The 25,549-nt window shown below is 42.5% G+C and overlaps 1 protein-coding gene across 1 annotated transcript; it reads left to right on the top strand.

Annotated features, from left to right (window-relative positions):
* The first annotated feature begins 1,225 nt into the window (after positions 1–1,225).
* atxn7 (ataxin 7) lies at positions 1,226–24,321 on the top strand. The gene is made up of 13 exons (XM_079296270.1): positions 1,226–1,365; positions 2,587–2,653; positions 6,432–6,647; positions 6,877–6,945; positions 11,694–11,798; positions 15,856–16,120; positions 16,773–17,110; positions 17,593–17,675; positions 18,639–18,919; positions 19,107–19,296; positions 19,489–19,610; positions 19,734–20,880; positions 21,182–24,321. The coding sequence occupies exons 3-13, from the start codon at positions 6,440–6,442 to the stop codon at positions 21,197–21,199; spliced, it is 2,826 nt and encodes a 941-aa protein (XP_079152396.1). The 5' UTR covers positions 1,226–1,365; positions 2,587–2,653; positions 6,432–6,439; the 3' UTR covers positions 21,200–24,321.
* The last annotated feature ends 1,228 nt before the right edge of the window (positions 24,322–25,549 follow it).

Here is a 25,549-nt window from a genome sequence, read left to right as displayed (position 1 = left end):
GGCCACAGAAGAGAGCACTAAAAATCGACCAAAATGCTTTCTTCTTCTTCGTTTTGTTTAATGGCAGGAGGAAACTATCGTTAAAGGTACAGTACCGCCAAACTACAATGCTGGAGTAAGCTGGAGACGCCGACACTGCCTCGTGCCGCCATGGGAGGGGGAAAAAAAGCAAAACAGAAACAAAATGAGTACTGAATAACCTTCATCAATCCAATTTCTTTTCACAAACTCAAACAAAGCTGTATGTTGTCCTTCATCAATACCTAACTGATTCTTAAAACTCATTACAGTGACAGATAACATGTAGCCCTGCCATTATACATACTTTCATTCAAAAACAAAGGATATTGTCTTAATCAAGATACAACCCAAAGGTGCATATGAGAGGACATGATGAATAAAAAAAAGGGCAGCATCAAAATTGACACAAAATGTCAATGGAGGGTCAATGTGAAACCTTTTGGTCAACAAATCAGCAAAAGGGTCTGTATTTATGGTCATCTTCATTTGAGCCTCTTTCGCAGAACAGCATCAGATATGTAAAGTGAAAGCCTGAAGCACTACTTCACCTCGCCTAGTTTTAGAATCTGCATTTAACCTAAAACCTCACATATATATAACGTCATGCCAATGACATGATGAAAGCATTTACAATCACGATTATTCATTCTTTTTTGTTTTCTGAAGTTTTCCAGAGCTGTTTAACCCACAATTAGTTTCAATTATTGTAGTTGTGAACAGCTCATCCATTCCCTTTATTTTACATAAATGTACAGTATACAATTAATCTGCAGATATAAATTGATATGGACACATTTAGTGACATTTAAGGCCATGGCATCATAATTAACTAGTTACATTGTAAGGTGTATTGAATGGCAATCATACAGTCAGCTGAAATGTTAAGTTGTTCTCAAAATAAAACAACACATGGAGATAGTTCAGTTACAACTTGATGTCCCTGTCAAAAAGTTTAAATTTAGGTATAAATGCGTACAAAAAATAAATCAAACCTCTAATCCACAGCAATTTAAACTCTCTGAAGAACATCTGTCACATAATGTACTATGTGTAGTAATGTATATGACACCTCCGCTATTTTCCATTGAAAATAAAAGACCAAAAGTACTTTGATGGTGGAGAACCTGCTTTAACTCATCAGCGTGCGTGCGTGCTAGCGCAGTGACGTCGCTGTCCCAGAATGCAGTCTGGTAAACAGACATGGAAGCACCAGGTGAAGACCTCCACAGAGGCTGAGCACTGCACTCACTCTTTCCCACCGTCTTCTGTCTCCTTCGCCCAGTTCATCCAGCTGATATATATCTGCCTGGTGTCACGTTTACGCCTACAGCATCCAGAGCCTTGGTAAGAGTGAACTTGTTGTCGATCCGTGACGACTGCTAATGACTTCTGCTGTGCTGTCAGGCTTCTGCCAGCTTCTTAGCTAACGCTAGTCATGGCTGGCTACAGGCTTCAGCTAGCAGGCTAATGTAGCCACCACTGCTCCCTAGTAACGTTTGTACCAGTCACAGACCCACACTGGATGGAGCCTGTTTTCATGACACAACTCATAATGGACCTTGTGTCTTTTTTTTCACATGTTGAATTTACGATTAACGTGTGCCTCGTCTTTTATATTCATTGACAACGATGTTAATGTACGTTAGTGTGGTAATGTGTAGAGGTGGGAGCAACGCTAGCCAGTAGAACTGTCTGCTCTTGTTGGTCTCTAATAACTAATGTCAGCTAGCTAACATAGTTGTAAACGATAACGACAAGTTCTTAGATACTAAAGAAATGATTACTTAATGTTCTATTGCCAATCATGGCCTTTGATAAACTTTATTTTTGGAGCCCAAACGTAGATTGGATTCAGCCTAAGCTGCGCGTGCTGACATGTTTATGTTGACATAGCGGGCTATTCAAAAGAACAATGCTACACTTTATACTACTTTCACTCTGATGCCATAGTAATAGCCAGTGTATGTATAAATGTGTAATGGCTGGGTGCCAGTTCAATATGATATATGATACAGCAGACCAGAGGTTCATTGCAAGGAATCTCAGTTGATTATATTATGTGATTTTGCATATGTTAGACATATTATAAAATGCATTATACTCATTTTTGGGATGATTTAAGGACATGCAGGACACAACCCAGCCATTGTCTTCATCAGTAGCATTTGAAGTGTCATACAAATTTAAACAAATGTAAAGTAAGTGGTTGTTATTGATACACACCAGTTACCATTGTATGGCTTTGTGATTTGCTTTAGCAAGTCATTTGCTACCTCTATGAATACATTACAATGTGTCTTTTATCAGTTAAGACAACAAAAACAATCAGAATCTATTTATTCTATCTGTGTTTAAAAATGATTATTGTGGGGCTGGAGAGGATGGTTAGAGCTTGTGCCTACAGGATTTGTTTACTGCATAGCGGTGAAGAACTCTACGACGAGGATAGTGTTACCTTTCTTATGATTCCAAATTCACTGATTTACTCTTATCAAGGAACAGGAAAAAACAAAGAACGTGATACTGACTCGTCTTCTCTCTCTCTGTGTGTCTGTGTGTCTCCAGACTTCCTCTCCAGTGTGTGTGGCGGCCAACGATTACCAAAACTTTCCTTTTTTCTTATTTTGCCAAGGTAAGATATCACAGCTACTTATGACTCTACATTCTATTGACAGCTACTGTATTATTTAGCTATACAATAATATTAAGTAATTATATAGTGCTTACAGATGTTAACAGTTGTTGCTGAATTAGAAACGTATTGGAGTTCAACAATTTTATCGTAATTGTTTTCCAGAGAACCCACTTTTGATTTCTTTAGGTTAATTTATTAAACACAAACAAGCCAAACATTGTTTGCGTGTTTGTGGATATCACAAACTAAAACTTAAAGAAACAAAACACCTATACATGTGGTCATGATAGAAATGTGTCCCTAGGAAAGGTAGCTAGTATCTAGCAAAAGGAAAAGACCTCTCTCTGCTGCTCTTTCATGATTATACATTTACTTACTTGAAAGATAAAGCATCAGATGAAATGCATCAGTCCTGAGATGAATACTATTTCTACTTTAATGAAATATTCATTAGTATTCTGTTTTTGTTGGGACTTTTTTGTGGATATGTGCGATAGGAGTTGCTCAGTGACATCCCCTGGCCTCTGATTAAAGATTAAAATTATTTGTTAATATAAATTTCATGACACAGATGAGTCCCAGCCGGGTGACTCCATGTCAGCATTAGCCTTGTGAGGGGCAGGGCTGGTTTGAAACAGTAGATGGCGTGTTGAGACATTTTTTAACCCAAGAAATGCGTATTTTTATAAGTTTGGTGGACATTTCAACATTAACACCAGCAGGGTTTCATCACAATACAGTCATATCATTTAGTTTACAGCTCAAAAACACATTTTAGTGTGCAGTACCTCTTTAATATAATATTATCAGTATGTATTGGTTGGTTCGTACATGAAAACCAGTGTGTGAGATTACAGTGCTTGTCTAAAAGGGGCTATAGTGGAAAACTTGATCATTTTACATGTTAAAGATTAACAATTTGCAATGCTTTTTTAAAAAGCAGATGCGCTGCTGGTCCAATCCCAGACGTAGTCACTGCTACTCATCGAGATGGATTAGTACGAAGGCATCGGTATGTCATAACTTAAGTGTTGGTCATTAATAGATTGGTAATGAATGAAGGCAAAATTAATAGTCAAAAAAGCCATACCAAAAGTTTCATTCACTGGGTTTCCTAATTTGTTGCTGTGTCTAAACGGGTAAGTTTCACATTACAGCAAAAAGATGTTCAATGCATGCCTCTTAAAAATAGTGTTAATGTTTTGTGTCATTGCGGGAAATCTACTTGAGATGTACTTGAGCCCTTTCACATGTAGAGTATCATCTGTTGACACTGTTTGCTCACGTAATGCTTTCTGTATAGTATTTTAGAAAATGAAAATAACTATGCACTAAAAGTTGAAATCTGTATTTGAATGTGTTGTCACCCTCAAACTACAGCAACAGCACTTAGCATCATGCTTGTTATGCCGGCTCACCCGGTTGTTGTAGGTATCCATATCAATGTTAAAGTAGCACAGTCAAATGTCATTGAACAACCAGGTAACCTGAACGTAATATACTGTATTCTACTCAGGTTTAACCCCGCAAGCCAGTGTCGGAGTTGTAGATCCATCCCTTTAGAAACCTATGAGTGATATCGAAGGCCCTGTTCACACCTGGCATTAACATGTGTCGTGGTTGATCCAGTCACAAGTGGACAGCTCCCACCTGGCAGTAGAATGTGTCTCCACACGCGTTGAAGATATCAAAACATACAGACTGGGTCTATTCCTTGGGGTGTTCCAGACAGACTAACTCGCCCAAGATGTTTGACGCACTCGTAATGTATCTCCATGGGCGTTTCAAAATATTCAGACTGCGTGAAATATAATACGAGTGTGCTCAATTACCTATACTGCCATATTATTTAGTATCCCAGGAAAATATTTAGTATGTCCCAATACACAGTATGCCAAAAATACCAGGAAATTCTACTGCATCCGGTTTCATTTTGTAGTATGCAAGTCAGCATGCTTTCCTGCCTATTCTGACCCACAAGCTCATGTGCAGCAGAGGATACGTCACATCGACTGAGCTGCAGAGAGATCGCAGACATAGCACCTTTTTCTAAATGGGCATACCTTTTTGTTTTACTTCAAATTTTGAGTTACAAACTATGACGAATATAGCAAGGTACAGGGCGAAATGTCATGACAAAATAGTATGCTCACTGCATGCAATACTTTGTAAGCGCTTCAGTACGTACTAATAGTAAAGAGAAAAAGTATGCGATTTGGAACCTCTGGCGCTGTTGCCGAATGAGTTCTTACTTCCGCAGAGGACGTCGGCTGAGTAGGCCGGTCCTTCAATGTTTCCCAGGACACATTCACGTACATACTGCTGAAAGAATGTGGCCACCTCTGACTGGTCTGACTGATTGGATCTCAATGCGCTCTCAATGCGTCTTGGGTGCATTCACACATGTACTTTGAGCTGTCCGCATGTGATCAGGTCCCCCAGGATGAATGTCATTGCCAGGTGCAAACACGGCCAAATATGCTGGATCCATTTTATTTTTGCAGTCTATGGTTCGACCATTTAAACAGCTCCTACAGTAGCCAGTTTTCTTTAGAAAGGCTGCTTTCTGAAACTCAACATCCTCATAGTATGAACATATTCGGCTAGATTTTCTGAGTGGAATGGAATTAGCTTGAGACTGGTGTATGCATAGGCAATGGATAAAGACTTAACAAAATAAAACGTAACTTTTCCTGTGAGACTGTACTCTTGAAATTAGCAACTGGGCAAGGTCATTGTTCCTCAAGAATTCATTTATTTTGAAGATTTTTCAAACTGGCCTTCTTTTTTGTGTCAAATTGGTGGTTGTGTCTTAAGAATTTTTGATGACTTGAGATGGAAAACAAGTAGTTGCATAGAATCAACCACTTTGTCATTCATATGAAATGGGAAGGACATCGGCAGATGAAGACGAGAAATGTTTGTGCCTTTTGTAAGTCAAGTAACTGTCTTACTTTGTGTCTGTCGCTATAGTAAATGTTGTCTGTGGCAAAGAAATTGCCTCCATTACTTGTTTTCTTGCTTGTCGGCTTTTGTCCGTTGTCTATATGCATCGTTGGGATAGGTCACAAGCATTTCATTTTGAAAGTGAAAGTCAAGACTACTTGGCTGTGGGTAACTCTGCCTTTACACTTCTTTAAAGTAAACAGCCACAGGGGGATCCGTTCAACCAGCCCTTTCATAGACATTTGACATGGCACTGATATGTTTTAGATTTCTAAATGCTTTCTTTTTCTGAACAGAAAGTGAGCCTTTTTTATTTTTGTCATTGCAAGAAGTGATATTAAGAATATGCATAATCGTGGTGTAGACTGTAAACAGGCATCCACTAGTGTCCCATCAAAACGGGCTTAATAAATATTCAAATATGTTGGCTACTGGGCTGTATGCTGCTGTATGGTATACTGTATCATACTTATTTCTATTTTCATATAAATCATGTAATAATACTGTATAATATTGTGTAGCTCCCCCTAATTATGTGCATGTCGTATTTAATCACGATTGAGCTTTAACCAGGCGAAGTAGTTAAGCATTGCATGTACAATGAATTAAAGCCAACAAGTCAGGAAACTCCTTTAGATAAACTGCCAGTTAATTCAGTATATTGTATGTCATATGTTGTATAAGCGTTGTACTTATTGCCACACGCAGGTTTTTTTTTTTGTGAGGGGCGGGTTTGGTGAAACAGCACGCGTTTGCCCGCGTCAATCAGTGAAAAAGTCCTCCTATCCCGAGCGCTACCAATGCTGACTCTCGTGTTGTTACATTGTAGCGGAAAGAATGTCGGAAAGGGCCGAGGATGACGTCAGGGGGGAGCAGCGCCGAGCGGCCAGGCAGCAGCTGAAGCAGCAGCAGCAGATCCAGCGGGGAGAAGGCTCCACAGCAATGGCGACTGTTGCGGAGCGGAGATCCTTGCCTAGTCCAGAAATAATGCTGGGACAGCCTTGGAGCAACTGGGTCGACGCCGCCAAACTCAACGGCAACGACGGTGAGTTCCCCAGCGTCCCGAATGTGCGCCAGGAAGCGAGGTAGAGCGCGACAGTTGCCTTGCCAGTCCTGTCCTGTCCTCTCTTTTTTTTTTTTTTTTTTTTTTTTTTTTTTTGGCCGATTGCATGCAGTTTTCTGGTGGAATACGAAGAAACGCTGCTGGTAGTAACAGCACGAACAGGCAAGCAAGTGCAACTATTTATTTGTCTATCTGATCGCCTCGTTTTCAGGTGCCGAATCGGAGGAAAGTTTCAAAGACTCCGGGAAAAATCGGGAAGCCATGCGTTTGTGCAGAGAAGGTGAGTGTTTTTTTTTCGTATCTAGGGCCAAAGGTGTATTTTGGTTGTGGAGGTTTGCACATGGATTTAAACACTTAACACGCGTCGTTCGGACAGTATGTAAAACTACTGTAAATCATGCGCATCATGAAGTGACTGGACAACCGGAAACACTAAGTGAAACGTGTCTCTTATTATTCGTATGGTAGTTGACATTTACATCTGTCCCTAAACTAACTTATCGGTTAACAACTTAAACTCGCTGTACTTTGGTATAGGCCCAAACATAGTGATAACAAATTCATATTCCGATTGGAGGTTGCATTTAATATACTTTGTTGTTCCATCATCTACATTTCTTCTATTTTACATACGAAATCATCCACACTTCACCTGTCATAGAAAACAACAGCAAGGTTTGTGTCGTTAAAAACTTGAAGGTACTAATCATTTTGAAAGTTAATAACTAGTCAAATTCGTATGGTTTCTCAAAGCAAGAACCCCAAGCCCCCTCTTAGCCATAGCTGTATTTGAACATTATGAAGTTGCGATATGACTTGCTCATATTTCACAAGCTGATTCAGCACATGTGTTTGTTACCACATATTTAGAGAAATATTGTAAGCAAACTGAACAAAATGCTCAATTTTACATAACTTCTTAATGACTTTTGAAGCACTTGCCCACCAACCAGCATGTCATGTAAATGTCTGATTTATTCATGCTGGATAAATGTAAACTTTGAAAGTCTGCCATCATGGTGGATTAAAGAAAAACAGCAACAACCAGACTGCTTTGAAATCTAAGTGACTGGATGAATTTGATCATTCTAGTTACTATAATCTGAGGTTATGCCAGGAATTTTCTCTTTAGCTGATTTTATATATAACAGTTGGGTTACATTACCGGAAAAGATCCATGACAGAATTAAGAGAAAGGACATCATTTGACAAAGGTGATTTAAAACCCACAATATCATAAACACGCATCATCTGGCTTCTGAGCCACAGAGTGATGTTTCAGAGCAGTTTGAACTGCAATTTTATTTTTGGAAACACCGTGTTTAGCTATATTTTAATTATAAATCAGGAATCATGCACTATTTTCCAGGCTCACCAAGCTCTCAGACTGACAGAATGAGTTAAAAACCGATTCTCTTAATGAGTGAATGAATGATGAACAAACGTTGGTGCTAGAGTGATTGTAGATTGAAGCCTAGCTCAATAAAGTTAAATGAAAGATTTCATGCTTCGCTGATGTCGATACTATTGCTCAAGGACACACGGCATATCTAATGTCACCTTGTTGTTATGGGACGTTCATAGCAGCTACTCGGACACCAAGATTAACATACATCCATTTCTTTGAGCTGTTTTTCAGAACTAAGTGTAGAGTGAAAATAGATTCGTCATCCGTTGTTTTCTGTTTTGAAAATCTATTTGCGTGTACAATTTTGGCAGGGAAAAATGACGTTCAACACCATCATTAATTCCACAGCCAACAACAAAGCGATCACTGTGGTGTGGTGATTAATTCTCACTTAATTTGACAGTTTTTCGGACTTTGGCGACTCCTACTATAGAACACCTTTGGACACTGATTTGTCCAACACTTTGGAGGAACACATTCCTGCCGTCTAAATGCATTAGCAGAACTGGTCTGTCTGAAGTTATATCTTAACGAGGAATGACCATAAGGAAAGATGCTACTTCATTTGGTAACATGATTCTGGCCCAAGCTTATGTCATCCGTGTGTCTAGAGTCAGTCTTTTTCCTCCATGTGCTGCTGTATAGGAAAGGGTTAATGGCAGACTACTTGACAGGGCACTTGTCTAAGGTTGCGTGTGAACAATGTCAATGACATATGTCCTAGACTACAGGCTCCCAATGTCAAGAAAAGTAGAGCTTTCATATTTCATACAAAACAGTGAGGTGCATTACACTACGGTGGCGGTTCACCTAAATACATGTTGTCTGCTTGGTGGATGAGATTATTATATCTTCAGAAGAAAGCAGAGAGACTTAATGGTCTTATAAAATGTGACACTGTCTCCATCATGTAACTGCGTCTGTTGGTGTCTCTTGTTTGTGTCATGCGTGATCGGCACATGCTGCCTGAGATTCATAGAATGTTATTGTGTGTGTGTGTCTTGTCGGGGTATTACAAGTGGATGACTACACCTCTCCGCCATGACTCACCACCAGATTCCTCCTGTGGCGTAACCGCCATTCTAACACACACAGATTATTAACGCATTGTAAAAACAATGTATGGGAATTAATGAATGATGAATCCACTCGTCTTCCCTTTTTTGATACATTTTACAGTGGCACTGTCACAGTCTGGGAAGCTGGGAAATGTAGTGCCGGTGTCAGCCACAGGTCAGATTCAGCCAGCGTGTGTTCAGCTCAAAGGCAGCCAGAGCTAGATCATTCATCACTGCCATGGATGAGGATGCTGAGATTAACTGGACTCTCATTCTCTTCCTCTGCCTCGTGCTCACTGGCTCTCTTCCTCTTCCTCGGCTCACTCTCGCTTTGTCTTACCGACGCCTCGGCCTGCTTCTCTGCTCTCTTTCTCTCTGTGTTTTTTCTCCACGCTCCTTTCTTGGCTTTGCGCTGCTTTTCTACTCCACCATGACTTCCTTTCTGTCTTTCTCTCTCTCGCTTTCTCCCTTTCTCTCTGTCTTTCTCTCTCTCTCTCTCTCTCCTTTTCATCTCCGACTTGCACAAGGAGAAAATGGAGATTGAGAATGGGGCAGACACCGTGGCGTTAGACCACTTTTCAAGTCGAGCCATTGCAGCGGTACAGTTCAGTCGGTGCGAGTGCGTTGAATGCAGAGTGGGGAGGCCATCTAGCTCGGCTGCTTTTTATAGTCGAGCAAACCGTTTAGAGAACGCTCCAAGTGAACAACTGCAGCAGTTTGGGAATGAGATTTGTTTGACCTTGCTGTTGATTCAGCGAGGAAATGTGGTCAGCCTGTTGGGACGCCATAGTTCCTGGCCTGTTTCAATAAAGGATCCGAGAGAAGTTTTAATGGAGAATACATGGCAGGTTATTGATTGAGCAAGTATGTGTGCTCTCTCATAACTTAAATGTGCTGCTGGTACAGGAGACTGGCTCGTGGTTGCATTAGTACAGACGTGTAGAACCAAGGAGTTACACAGAACTCAGGCAAGCTTCCAACTTCTGCTTTAATGGCTTGCGCAAGTGGCAACCAGTGAGTGCTGCCACTCCGCATCACATTTCTGCACTTGTTCTCTTTTGAATAGTAGTCCGACCCTCGCTTGTGCACATCAGCAGTGTGCTTCCCAACTCGAGCTGTGTATAATTTACATGCCTTTGTCCATTAAGTAAAGACGTTTGCCTTTTTTTCCCTTGGCAGTCGCCAGCCGCTGTGAGAATCAGTCTTTTCGCTCCACGGCTGTTGAAGGAGACACTTAGCAGAGTGGCTTCAGACAATTGACATGCATCAAGTAGCATCAGGCTTGTCAATTCATCCACACAAGACTGCCACTAACCTCACTGAGAGGGAATCCCGCCTGGTCGGCCCCTTGTAAAATGGGCTTTGCTTAATGGCCCTCATCCCGTCCAGACTCTTCTAGCGACGTTTGGAGAACCCTTGACGGCCCTGGTGGAGTACATATTGAGTAGGGGCTCCACTTCTCTCCTCTTGTGTGCTGTCTTCTGCTCATCTCATCATAACGCCCCAGGAAAATCTCTTAATTGGCCTCCTTAATTAGGTGGTTTCTGGTTCCGTGCGCCGGGGTAAATTTTGATCACATTCTGGTGAGTAGCGGCACTTCCCTCCGTTTGCCCTGGAGTGGCTTGCGAAGTGCGAAGTGCGAGGCTCGGTTCGGTTCAATTTGTGGGCATGAGATGCTGGAGCTGCAGACATGCCATGTCGTGGAAGTCATGCTTCTTATGTTTTTGTTTGTGATCGTGCGCCTGAAAGCTGCACCGCCTTAGTGGCACCACGGGGAAATTCTCCTGTTGTGACCCGTTTGTGTGCCTCCACATTTAAATCGTTACTCCATAATGCTGTCTTGTGTTAAGCATGGGCCGGTTTTAGGGGAGGAGGTTTCAGATGAGTCCTGACTCGTGAGAATAGGATCTCATTCGTGGATTGGAATATTTTATTGTTATGGATTTTAAACATGCAACTTTTATAACTTGACAGACTTTGATGAAAGCCAACATCTCTCTGTTTTGATTGTAGGACTGCAACTAATGATTCATTTTCTTACTTAATCAGTTTAACGTTTGGTCTCTAAACTTTAAGATTTTTGGGGGGGATGTGTATTGTATTTTCCTGAAACCCGAGGTGATGACTTCAAATTCCTTGTTTAATCTGACGGGTAGTCCAAAACCCAAAGATACTCTGTTTACTGTCACATAAAACGAAATGACTCCACCAATTCATTTCTTGATCAGTATCTGCATGTAAAGACTTCACTCGACAGTTTACATTGAGTGAGCGCTTCAGTTTTTTTAAGATTCTTTATATGGTTATGCGTTTTCATGTGTGTGTTGTGCAACACGAGGATGTGTACATTTATTATAACCGGGTTTCCTTCTTGATGTTAAGCTAATAAACTGAAGTTACCCTATCTCGAGCTATTGCAGCAGTGTTATGACAACAAATAATTGATGTTTCAGTGAAGAGTCCGAGTCTGTTGCCAACTGGAGCACCAGGTGAATGTAGGTCTATGTTATTTGCCTCTCCTTGACTTGTCGCCTCTCTGGTTGATTCTTCCCCTGTGTACAGACATGCCCATATTCGGCCAATGCCCCGCACAGGACGACTTCTACCTGGTGATGTGCAACCACTGCGGCCAGGTGGTCAAGCCCCAGGCCTTCCAAGCACACTACGGTAAGTGTCATGCACATGCACACACTTACACGAGCGAGTGAATGTAGACTGTGCTGCCAGTAGATCAGTGAAGAATGTAAATGTGACAAAGTAGTCTTCATCTGTAGGGACCATATACCACTTCATGGCTGGTGGTGATATTTCACACATCGACACACTCCGTGGTATCACTTCCCCCTCCGCCTTTGTGTTCCCCCTCCACCTTTCCTTCTCTGCACATTAACCCGAGATCAGATGCCACAGACTTTGATTTATTTATTTATTTAACTCACTGTCTCACTTATGCGTGCTTACAATTCCCCTGTTAATATTTGATGCGACTGTCTCGGTCTTCGCACGAATGTACTTTTTAAAAATATGTACAGCTCGGATAGGATTTCTAGTTCTGTTAATACTTTGTGTGTGTGTGTGTGTGTGCGCGCTTAGTAGTTGAGCTGGATCTTTGAATATAGTGCCAGAGTAAATGGATGAATTATAGAGTGACTGCATCACTGCGGGTCTCTTTAAACTTGACAGTGTTAACGGCAAGTTCACAAACGCCCACAGTCGCTGAAATAAATAAGCTGTCTGTTCACTCGCAATCTCATTTTCCTGAAGTTGCTTAGAGTGACATCTACCATGTCCTGCCATGTAAGACTCTTTGTTTACCGTAAGAACGTATATTAATCTTTGTAAATTATGTCAATTTAAGAAGACATGATTTGATAAAGTCTGTTCATGTGAGAAATCTGATAACCCTTATTAGCACCAGTTTTTGTCCCGTCACTACATTCTCACTCCCAGCATCTGAATCACACATCGGATAACATCCTCTTCTTATAGTTTGTGTCTCTTTTTTGTCTTAAATTGTTGTTGGGTTTTTGTTCCTGTCAGTGGTGTGGATTCTCCATGAAGTCTGTCAGCAGTTACAGTTGTCACGGTCAGCCACAAGAGGGGGGTATAATGGCACACGGCTCCCATTGGAACTGTCCATTACAATATTCAAAGAGACGGTTCCTCCCACACTGCTAAACAATATAGACTGATGCAAGCCTGTCTAGACCAGACTATTACTTATGACTATTACAGTTTAGTTGTCATACCTGCATGGGGATTTGTCATTGGAGGGCATTACAGCGCCTATTAGGTAAAACAGTACTGACAAAATCCCAGCAGGTGGCTGCCGTACATCTTTAACAGGGTGGTGTTGTGAATGCAGACTGTGCAGAATGCACTGCACTAGTTATACAAAGCAAGCAGCTAATGGTGCCTCCTTTAATTTCCATTAAGTAGGAGTTGTAAGCACCGCAATAGAGCTGCAGCTCATGATTAGTTTTGAATGTGACAATTCATTTAGATGCATCGCCAAATCCATTAGTCTAGAAAATGTTGTTCACAGTATCCGATAATGTTTGCTATTTTTTGTTTGATATATTAGTTAAACAATTAATAGAATAGTTGGTGAGTCATTTTCTTTGGATTGACTAATTGTTTCAGCCCCATACAGGAACGGCTTTAATAAGTAAAACTCTGTGGCAATGCTACTATACATGGCCATACAGAGTAGGAGTGCCCTTGCTGGGATTTTCCTCCTGTCGTCCTCCCTCTGATGTCATTATAAGACGACCTCATGTGGCGTTAACGCGGGGCAAAGACACTGATCTCAGCACCATTGAGATGGTATCAATATGATTTCAGCACTCTTCTTTGAGCCCATCTGTCTCCCGTTAGGTGTTTGTGCTTCTCGGCTGAGGCTGATCCCAGCAGGGGTGACGCTCACCGCAGAACGGGAAGCTTCCCGTCTCCTAACGGCTCTGCTCACACACGTTGCCTTGGCTGAGCAAACACACACAAACGCACATTATGGGATCATGCGCCTTGAGCTTAGATGGCAAGTAAACTAACCATGGTGTTTGTTATTTTGCCGGGAAGACAGAGGCCAGCTCATGCAACGGCTTGAACATGGCGCTTGTTGAGATTGCAGTAAGGCCATCAAACAGCCTGGGATTCCCCTTAGCACTGAGCCACCTGACCGTGTGAAAGAGGACATTAAGGCTCCTCTTATTCCTTATGTCTACTGTTTCTATTTCCTCCACGCCAAACTCTTCTTTTTCTCTGCCGCTGGTGTTGTCTCTCTGTTCTCAGTGCAGTGCTCTGTGGACAGATCACTGAGCGTCACGCTGTGGTTTCCTGGTACCAGTGAGTTTGTGTGCTGTTGACTATGACCGGGACAGGACAAGACAGCAGGGAGAAGGAGGTTAGGCAGGAGGGAGTGAAATAAAGGGAGGGAAGGTATCTGGAGTGTGTCGTGAATGGGTGTGTAGAGACAGTTCCTTAGATAAGAAGAGGGCGTTCTAAGAGGTTTTTCCTGCCAGAAAAGGGTAATTGGAAGAAGGCTATACAGTTTGAAGGTGTGTGTGTGTGTGTGTGTTGGGGGCTGAGGGAAATAGGGAGTGCTAGCTCCGTGCCCATGCATGTGTGTTTGTGTGTTTGCATCTCCTACACTGTTTCTGCAGCAACAAGCTCGTTTGCAGATAACCTGCTGAGCTTTAGCCTACGGCCCGGTTTCCTGCTACTCCATGGAGTTAGCCCAGTAAAAGCTTAGCTAACCGGGCCCACAACACTACCACGTCAGCTAGCTGCTGCCACAGATTATTATTTTGCAAACCTGTTTGTGCTCCTGAAGCTGTATCCTCTTTCATTCACTGTATGTTTGCAATGGAAGGCGAAAGCAGCTCATTGCTCTTCATTGACTTTGAATAGTGTGAAGGTGCGTCCTTGTCACTTTCGCCTGCTAGCAAACAAAACATTGCTTTGTGGTGGAAAGTTCTCTACCAACAGGCTAAAGAACCCAAAACTAAGTTTTTATAAGCTGCTGAACCGAAAAACCATCTTCTGAGTTTTTCAACTTAGCCGGCTATTGGTAGCATTTCTAAACTCCTTCGTCTTCGGTGCGCTAAAACTCTGGAGTAGTGTGGACGCTCAGTGCAAACGTAGCAAAAGATATGCGTTTTAAAATGGAAACGTAGTAGTGTGGCTGTAGCCTATGAAGACAAAAGTGGATACAGGCAATGAGATGTGAGGCATCAGCAGAAAGAATAGAATAACTGGGTGATCAGCTTGCTAACAGCTAACTTGTCCCTAACTTTGCTAGCTACGGGCATAGCAAGCAATGCATATTGTGATGCTGTTTGTTTTCTCCTCCGGTCGCTATAGTTTCTAGAGTACGACATGTTGTGCTCTGTCTCTATGTCTGTCGGTCTCTCTCTCCACTTATGGTCAGAGCAGCAGGTCGGTCTGTCTGTCTGACCCCAGGGGTCCAGTATATCTGTTAGGGAGCCGCTGCCTGGCCAAGATTTAATACTTTGATGCAAGTTACAGTAACTTCTGAATATAATAAAATGCCATCATACGGTTGCTGTCTTGCCTTTTCCCTGGGTTGTTTCAGCTGTGACAGTAAAGAAAGTCTAGTCTGTGTGTCTTTGTTGTGGAGCTGTAGTGATCATTTCAATGAAGTTATTTTGAGTGTTCTATTTCATTGTTGTATGCGGTTACTAAAAATAGCGAGAGCTTCCTTTGAAAACCCCAAACCCCTTCTGTAATTATTGTGGGCGCACTCGCAACAGACCAATGTTCGCTGATGTTTGGAAACCATGGTGCACCATGGGAAAAAAAAAAATATTTAGCTTTGGATGCAAGCACTTAGCGATGAAAATGTTGTTCCTTTCATCTATTTTTGGCTTTTCATCCACATCTCAGTACAACCCTAACCGTTTCTGCTGTCAAACTGCCTTTTATCAGTTTGCACAGTTAGAGGTTGTTAGAAGCTCAGACAGGAAATGAAGTTCTTGACCTGTTGGCTGCTTCTATTTCAGACGGAGTTGGCATGAATCACAAATGCTGCTTATTTGTTGCTGAGGTAACCTGCTCACTACTGTCAAAGGAAGATCTCTATGTTCCCACGTGTCTTACCTTTTCTTATAGTGCTGGGTCAAAGCTTTGTGATGCCTCACCCTCATCATCTAATCGAGTTCATTGTTATGTTTTAATGCCAACCTGGTTTGTACTGTCGCTCCAGAGAGAAGACACAGTTCGGCCTGCAAGCCAGCCTCCACCTCCCCCTTCCCCGTGTCGGGCAGGAACAGGACCAGCGGGCCCGGGCTGGGCTCGGGGCCTGTAGCTGGACTGGCAAGTGGAGTCATCCTTAGCCGACCTTCCACCGCTGGATCTTCAGCGTCGTCCTCCTCCAATCCCAAACTCGTCAAACCAGCCAAAGAGAAGCTGCCAGGCTTTCAGCGAAGAACCCCCTTTGCACCCTTCAGGACACCCCAGCTGGACAAGATGTAAGTTCCTCTGTAACATTTGCAGTAAAGTGTGTTGCCAGGGTTGTGCAATTTGCCGGTGTAGACCAAGAACAGGGCTGAACAGTTAATCGGGTTTATAGCAATATAAAAGTTTCAGCGATTCTTCATTTTCCTGCTGTTATAACTGTTGCCTGTAATATTTACTCAGCTGTAATTGATTACGGTTAATTTGGTGGCTGTTGCCTACTTAATATACCACTTGGTGTTTGTACATTTACACTCGGCCGAAGATGAGTGTGTGCACAGAGAAATGCCACTCTGCATCATTATGGTCATAGCCTTTGAGAAGTCAACTTGTGTTTGAAATGTTCCTCCTCATTAAACAGGCTGGAGTCTAATTGAAGAAGAGTTGTAAGTGCATTACGGTGCCATTATTATCAAAATCTCTTATTTCGTCCAGGATCTGTGCTCTGGATCGGTCCAGAGAAAAGTCATATATTCTGACACCTGTTTTTTTCTTATTACCAGAGTCTTTGATAACTGATGGATCATATAGATTTATGTTTTGTCCTCCCAGCCCCCTCCATACGTACACATCTGTCTCTTACCATGCATTTCTCACTGGCTCCGTGTTTCTAACTCTCAGCTTCCTCCTTGCCGCGCTCTTCATCTCTGTAACCTTCTCTTCCAGCCTCACCCCGGCTGTCAAGGTGGAGAAGATTCATCTGAGGGTGGACTCGTCCGCTAAGCTGGTGCAGGCCCCATCTGCCCCAGCCACCACCTCATCCTCCTCCACATCCTCCTCTAGCACCACTGTGAGCTCCAACACTACCACCATCACCACCTCCGCTTCCTCATCATCAGCCCTTAAACCAGGCCTTAACTGTCCCTCCATACCAAAGCCTCCATTACTGGCCCCGGGGCCGATTCCCAACGGCAAGGGCCACCTCTCAGTCCTCTCAGACAAGAAGCAGGACAGCAGCAGCAGCAGTGCCAGTAGCAGACGCCACCTTAACAGGAGAGTGACAGGTCAGTTGGAGAGGAAATTAAGTGAAACTGCTCCTCAGGTTTTGTGCTGTCAACATAGGTATTGTCAGGTCTGATTATGACAGTGGTTTTATACTGTTTCATACAACATATTTCTGTTTTTGCCGAAAATGTTTTGTTTTCTCTGATCTTAAATCTTACACGACGTCCCATTGTGTAAAGACCTGACATCAGTAATCTATTCCGTTGATCACAAAAGAACACAACAAACATCGATAGAGTATATTACTCGTTTTACCCACAATTTATCAGTATATTAACCACAGGTACCAAAAACTCTGGAAGTTACCAACTAGAACAGCTACCTGTATTCACGTCGTCACATCCATCAGCTTTAAAGACCATGACTCATCTAAGACATTTTACGTAACACAACTTACAGTGAAGCAAGTTGTCAGAACAGTTGATTTGTCGCAATGTATGCAAGTAACAATTCCTCCCTCACTTCTCTCCTGTGCCTTCAGAACGCGAGTTCAATGCCGATGCCCACTGTGGCGTTGTGGATATGACCGCTCGGAAACCATGCACAAGATCCCTAACATGCAAGGTAAGCAGTGTGTCTGCTTTGTCACAGCAAAGTCGCTTCATAAAGTCATTAATATCTCGCTGGAAACAAATCTAAAAGATGAATAAAATAAATAACATTTCTGAGTGACGTTTATTGAGAATGAAGGACACAGACGTCAGATAATATCAGTCATTCTGGCTGCTTTCTCTTAGTCAGCAGAAACGTTTACAAGAACAAACTAAGCTAAACAGTTAACTCCAGCTTTTCTTTTAGCTTGTGTGTGTGTGTGTGTGTAGTTGGAGGAGCTTAGCACTAAAAAGCACCAGTAACATCGGTGCTTATCAATACTCCGATCTTTAATAGTTTAGCGCTGGGGCCTGATTCTTCAGCATACACTGATTAAAACATAGTTCTGGCAGATAATATTCCACTTAATCATCCTAAATGTTACACACTGTTCCTTTAAAAGCTAACAAGGGCCCTATGATTTCTGCGTAAAACTCTGACAATCACAGAATTTGATGATAAGAATGGAATCAATTGTGAAAAGCTGAATATCTCGGGAATTTTCCAAAATGTGAATGAAATCTTTGGAAAATCTGGGTTTTCCCTACAGCGCCTATGAAGTGAATTAACAGAAAAAAAATCTCTGCTCTCTGTGTTTCTAAATACACTATAGTGTCTGTGTTCAATGTACTGTAATGAAGGAACATGTCAGCCAGTGCAACAGTGTGGCACTTCAATAGTAATAGTTTTATGACTGATAGAGTTCCATGGCATTGTTGGTGTTGGCCTTTATGTGGAATTTGTTGACAATAATTAACACGTAAAATATGACCAGTTTTTTAAAGGATGGTTATGATTAGTTTCAGGAAAGCCACACATGCCATATTCTCAAAACATTTCAGAGATGTATCACTCATGTACACATTGGAGTTAAAATAACATCCCATCACCTCCCAAACAATAATTCTGATTCTGACCTTTCTATTGTCCCGCCAGACACATTCCTTAAGCCAGCGGAGGGCGGTGCCAGGGCGGAGGAAGCGCTTTGACACATTGCTGGCAGAGCACAAGAACAGAACAAGGGAGAAGGAGAAGGAGAGAGAGCTCCACCAACCCCATTCCCAGCAAAATACCTCTCTCAGGGACCCACACCCCTCCGCCCACCTCGCTGCTGCCCATGACGCCCACCAGGTTGCTCATGGGAACGGCCCTGCCCCAGACGCCACCAAGCCTTTGCCACTCTGCAAGTCCAAATTTCACAGCCCTGGTCTTCCACGGTATGTTCTGCCCCAGATCTGTTCTTTGTATGTATTGTGTTTAGTGACACCCGGCAAACTAGTCTTCATCACTGAGAGGTGAAACACACGGTTACAATTGCGCATTTGATACATTTTGTATGATTATCTTCAACAGTCTTTAACGATTTAAAGTTGAAAATGATCGGCCACACTATCTGTCCATCAGACTAAACAGCAGTCATGGAGGTGGTACCCCCGGAGACCCTGCAGTAGTCCACGAGTCGCCGCACCTTGCTCATACTACCCCTGGTGGGTTTTCTCGACCCTCCAGTGACGAGGGAGAGAACGAGGAGCGGGAGGACAGCGCTGACAAACTGGACTGTCACTATTCAGGTTATCACCCCCGACCGGCAGCTGTAAGTGCACCCTACCATCACTGGTCTCTGATTAGCAATGCAACTACTTTTGTTTTTTAGGAAGCGCTGTAGATAAAAAACAAAAACAAATCCCTTATACGTTTCAGATTTCACAGAAATTGTAGGTACTTTTTTGCTTGTTATGATTGATTTATGATGTACTGATGCTTGGTACCCGCTCTCTGTTCCCAGTACTGTACATTTGGAAGTCGACTGTTAGGGAGAGGTTGCTACTCCTTTGACATGCGATGGGACAAAGTGCGATGTGCCCTAACCACGATGATGGACAAACACGTCAACTCTCAGATGTGGAAGTAAGTCTGTCCAGATTTAATTATGTCTGAAGCACGTAATATTTGGCCGCCTCGTCTTTTACGGTCAGTATTCTTGAACTATTGAAAGTTGGAGCGAATGAATGATATTGTTCCTTGTTGCAGGAAAATCCCCTTGGCCTTGGAGAACTCCTCCGTTGCACCTTCCCATAGGACAAGCACAAATTCCCACGGTAGCACCCCCTCTTCAGGCTTCCTGGGCCCCCCTGCCACCTTGCCCCAGACTCCTTATAGCCAATCGTACGAGGGCAAGTCTGTGCTCTCGTATGGGACCACCTTAAATGCCCGCAGCTCCCCTCAGGGCGGGGCTGAGCACCCGGCCTACGGCATTACGCAGGCCCGACAAGTGTCTTCGTCGCCGCAGATGCCTTCAGCCCACTTGTCCTCCTCTTCTTCAGCTCCTTCCCTAGCCTCAGGCCGGGCACTTAAGTCCCGTTCCTCCAGCAGCAGCACTACCAAGTCGTCGTCGTCCTTCAGGCCCAAGGAGATCTCTAGCTCCTCGATACCCTTCATCTCCAACTCCATTGGTGGGGGCAGCAGTGGAGCCAACAGTAACAGTAGCAACACAAGCTTCAGCTCGGGGAAGAAGAGGAAGAACAGCTCTATACTCTCGTCATCCCATGGCCCCTCTGAATCCTCCTCTTCGAATGCCATCTACTCTTCCGCCTCCTCCCCTTTCAAGAAGAACTGTACGAATGTTTGCAGCTCAGGGAGCACCTACCACCACGGCTCATTAGGTCCTTCATCGTCATCATCATTATCTTCCTCCCACACCGGAGTCCACAGCGTGGGGCTTAACTGTGGCCCCACTGTGCGGACTAACTCACTCAGCCTCAAGGCTGAGCCTTCTGGAGGTTCAGCAGGCGGCTCCTCGGGGCCGCCAGCCCGAGGTCCTCCCTCGGGCAGCCCTGCAGAATCCATCAAGCGCATGAGCGTAGTGATGAACAGCAGTGACTCCACCCTTTCCCTGGGACCTTTTGTCCACCACCAGTCCTTATCCTCAGCTGACCACCACACCAACTTCACCCACCACTCCACAGATGGGCGCCTGGAGGGCAAGAAGCGCAAAGGCTCTCCTGCCTCCAGCGGCATTAATAGTGGTGGTGGTGGGGGGGTAGGAGGAGGGGGAGTGGGACCTGGACCAGGTAGACCCAAAGTGGCCAAGTCACCTGCCATTAACAACATCCATGGGAAGCATGGGCGAAGTATTCCAGGGACGCCGGGTTTACCAAACAACTCCCATTTACATCAGGTGGGTTTGTACATTTATACATTTATTTCATTGTTCTCTCTAAGAATCCAAGGTTGGTCTCGGGGTTTACGTCCCATATTCTAAGACAGATCTGCATCCACTGCAGAACATTATCTCACAAACATCTAGGGCTAGTGGGAAATTATCTTTACGGGTGCTTAAAAACAAAGTATTAATGACATTAGATTGTTTTGTTTTTTAACTATCTTTATAATCAAATGTAAAAAAGAAACACAGACATTCCGTAGCCTACAGGCTTCATTTTCATACTGATTTTGTCTTTCTCCCTTCTCTCCTCCAGCCAAAGGCTCGTCCCTGACAGCGGTGTCCGGCTTCTGTGAATGGAACCGGCAGGCGGACGGGGAAAAGTCCAGAGCAGTCCGCATATTGCTCCGGACTTCACAAGGCCTTCTAAAATCAAACCCACATTACTCTCAGCTTCCCACAATCCTCAGGTGGAGATGATCTGGACTGCCCAGTGAAGTCAATGTGGTCCTTACTATTTCTCCCAAAGCCATGTGTATTTGTGTGTGTGTGTGTTGGGAGGAAGGGTGCAATGGCACTGTATGTATAGCGTGGATTGCCAGGGGTCTGATGAGCGAGCCAAGGACCCCCCACGCTTGTGTTGTCCCAGTATTCTAAGAGGTCTTCCTGTCTTGAAGTAGGAGGATCAATAGCAACAGCCAGAGGTCTCTTGAACTGCGGTTCAAAGCCCATTGGGTTCAGGTTAAGGGTTGCCGCAACAAGCCGCCATGACACTGAGCAACTGGGGAAGACAACAAGCCGATCTCTTCCGTGTTTGTTAACGAATGCGTGTGAGCGAATGTGCGTGCGTGTAAGAGAATTTTCCTCATGTCAGATTCTGCTGGACTACTGGAATTTCCAACTTAATTACACCCCCAGCGCCTGATCTCAGAAGCCTTGGAAGGAGAGCAGCAGCAAGAGGAGGAGCAGCAAACTGTTACTTGCAACACCTTAAACAACACACAATCACCTTGTTGTTTCACTTTTCATTAGTTTGACTCTCTGGCGACGCGTTTGATTAGCTTGGAGTTCCACGCAGTAGCCTGAGAGGAGCCCGTAGAGACGATCTGGTCAATTCTTTTATTACCCAGAATAATTATGCAAGTGTTACCTTTTTATGATTTCTTATGATCTTTTTACACTGAACTACAAAGAGTCTTTGTAGATGTGCTGAAGACGGTTGCGCTTTCAAATGTGAAAAGGACGCCTGATGTGCCCATTTGATTGAATCTTGTGGCAGAGCGATAACTTTGTCTTGAGGGACGCCTGTTTAATTTTCTGAATCTTTTCATTGTTCACAAATGATTGCCACAGTAGACCTACCCCCAACTGTGAACAGAACTGAAACTACTTCCTCCACAGGCACTGCTTAGTTGTCACAAAGCGAGCCAAAAGCTGATATCAGCTTTGCCAACTACTCTTCTTTTTCTTTTTTTTTTATGAAAAGGGTGGGCAGTCTTGCTCATAAAGCAGTCATGGTGCATTGCCTGTGTGGATATGAAGAAAATCTGTGCAAACCTTAATATTATTGCCATAACTTACCTACTTTTTACCCATTCAGCTGCGGGAAATCCACAGCTGTTGTGGGCAGATGTGAATTATAATGTTTATTTTTCCTACATAGGGAATCAGGTATGGTACGTCTTAACTGGAGCAAACTTTATGCACGTCACCTGTCTTCTGTGGGTTTGATTGTCCCTCCTGTGTGTGTGTGTCTGTGTGTGTGTGCGTGTGTGTGTGTAACCACTACCCAAGCACTGGGTGTTACAGTTCCGATGCCTCGCCGTAACACGATGTTGGTGTGTGTTGAGAAAAGATTTGTCACAGTAGAATGGATAACCAGGCATTATACTCTATTCCTTTGTCAAAATGGAGTCTTAAATCAGGCAATACTTGTCGGGATGTTTGCTTATTTCTCGTGGTCTTGAGTGGGTTTTATGGTGCGAGATTCATGGAGATGGCTTCACCGGACATATTAAAACTTTTGGCAACACCTGTTGATTTATGGAACCTCCAGTGATGTCTGTGTGGGAAAAGTAGGACAATTTTTTTTTTTTTTTAAGATTCTTAATTTTGCTTTTTATTTCCCGTAGCCTACTGTATCAACAAGTATTGGAGTTTCCCTATTTGAGAATACGTATTTTGTTAAATTGTACATAGTGAAATATGTATTTTTGCACAGGCAATTTTTGTACATGCTGAGTTTTTGGTACAATCTTCTTTTAAATTAAAAAAGAATTATTTATTTAATAAAAAAAGATAAGTCCGAGAACTTGATTATTTGAAGTGGTTCACTGCCAAGTCTATAGAATGCAATATGCCTCTATGTAGACGCTGAAGCATCTCATGAATCATGTACTGAGATCCTTATCGTATCAAAGGTGAAGTATTGCCACTGTAGCATGTATGACAGGATACCTTTATTCACGTTTCAAGGTCTCAATCACATGTGCTTTTACAAGATATTTTATGTTGCCTATGAATCAACACAACAAAAAGTTACCATATGACCCAATTAGCCTGTGATTTTGAAGCGTCCTGCAGGCTTGAAGCTGTGCTCATTGTCGAACCAGTTTCCATTCACTTTTCAGTCAAACACTTTGTAGACCTTAAAACACATTTCACGATTGAAACACTGCGTTCTTTTATAACGGCTGGAGGGACTTAAAGCAATCATTGCAAGGAAGAGGAACAAACAAACAGTCCAACTGCTAGCGTCGTCGTTGCCAAACAAGTCATTTCAATCACAGCTTTTAAAGAAATAGTTTGCAGCTTTTAAAAGAAGTATGAAATTAAGAAAGTGCCTGAATTAGTTTCGCCCTGACTGTTTGAGGACGGTGTTCTTTGGGTTGTTTTACCTTACTTGAATGCTGGAAGCATTTAGGCGTTTGCTTTTAAATCTGCCTATGAACCCTAAATATGGTAAAACCTGAGATTGTCAGCCGCTCAGTATGAAAAACTTAAGTGTTTGTTGATGGGGGGGGGGGGGGGGGTCAAAGGTTTTCCAGACAAGACGTGAGTTCGACAGCCTCTGTGTGTGTGCGGCTTAAGTCCTCTCTGGTTTACTGGGATTTTTAACGTAAAAACCTTCAATCAAGTGTTTTTGTTTACCCTCAAACTCCACTGACATCTTGACATTGTTTCCAGTAGATGGAAACGTTGCGAGGAAGTTTTTTTTTTTAATAGCACCATAGACTTGGAATGTGAAAGTGAGAGAGACTACAGCTCGTGTTTGGGCGGAAACAATAAATCCACCATTCATACTATGTAAAAGCGTGTATAATTTTTTTTGTATACATTATCAAAATCATTTTCAGCTGGACTTATGTATTGGCTGCTATGTAATTCATGAACAAAACATAGGTTAGAATTAATATTTAAAGAAAAGATTGTATAGTATATTTGTTTTGTAACAAGTTTCTGTAAATAAAATAATTTATACTGCTATTTATATGAAATGTCTCTGCCTCTTTCATAAAGTACATTACAATTACCACCTCGCGGTTGTATGCCTGTCAACCAGTCAAGTTGCAGTTGACATCCATGTACAAAATGTCATCGCTTCATCATTTTTATCCTATTAGAGATTGTTGTGAAATTGTCCTAATTAGCATATGAATTATTGAGTTATGGCCAAAAGCATGTTGGTGAGGTCAGTGACTTTGGCCTTTGACATCTGACCACCCAATTGTTCGTTCATCCTTTGGTCCAAGTGGATGTGCACGAGGTAATGAAATACCCATAAGGCATTCTTGATACATCTCATTCAGAAGAATGAGTTTCATCTAAAAGTCAAGAGTAGTATGTTATACAATATGTTGTAAAAGCTCCAAACTAGTCTTTGATAAAATGTCATAAAGTTCTACTCTTGTATACCATGAAAGTTGCCAAAGTAGATGTCAAAAAAGTCAGTCAATTCGTTGCCTGCTATACAATTATTTAATGACATTTTTATGACTTTGACACTTTACTATGACTTCGATATTCTATACACTGTTTACGACTTTTTAAGCATGGACTGTCACTTTTGAAAAAGTAGATTTTTTACGGCATACTAAAGGGTTCGTTTTTTTGACAGCACAGTAAAATATTAAGTTATATAACAAAGCAATAGTATAATTTGTAGGAGTAACAATACGCGTATTCGTATTGAACCGTTCAGTACGAGGCTCACGGTTCGGTACGCATGACTAATAAAAATAAAAAAATTTAAATTTTTAAACTTTATTGATGAAGAGCCACGTTCACTCAGGTTTAGTTCCATCATTGTTCATACTAAAATGATGATGAAAATGTAAGTAACAATACTACATAACATTCAGGAGCAGTTTTTGTTTTTTATGCTTATGTGTTGCTAAGAAGACACCCCAGAAGATGGGTCACTCAGGTATCGTTCCATCATTGTTCAAAGTCAAAGAATAACTTTATGATGTAAGTTGTAATGAATGAATACATTTTAAGATCAAGTACATTTCTCTGGCATTTATAGTTTTCTACTGTACCGAGCTGTGGCTCCACTGTATCGTATCGAACCATGAATTTTGTGAACCGTTACACCCCTAGTAATTAGTCATTAAATCCTCTACTCAGTCACAGTAGAGTCTACTGTGACTCTTTTGAACCTGCTATACAAAAAGTCATAGTA

This window comes from Melanostigma gelatinosum, assembly GCF_949748355.1.
Source record: "Melanostigma gelatinosum genome assembly, chromosome: 3".
NCBI lineage: Eukaryota > Metazoa > Chordata > Actinopteri > Perciformes > Zoarcidae > Melanostigma > Melanostigma gelatinosum.
Note: the sequence above shows the minus strand (reverse complement) of the source record. Positions and strands in the feature narration are given on the sequence as shown.

Excerpts from the sequence above, each read along its gene's own strand:
- atxn7 (XM_079296270.1), top strand. The coding sequence starts at position 6,440 with ATGTCGGAAAGGGCCGAGGATGACGTCAGGGGGGAGCAGCGCCGAGCG. Across the intron at positions 17,111-17,592 it reads CCTTAACAGGAGAGTGACAG|AACGCGAGTTCAATGCCGAT; the intron begins GTCAGTTGGAGA and ends CTGTGCCTTCAG. Across the intron at positions 19,297-19,488 it reads ATCACCCCCGACCGGCAGCT|TACTGTACATTTGGAAGTCG; the intron begins GTAAGTGCACCC and ends CTCTGTTCCCAG.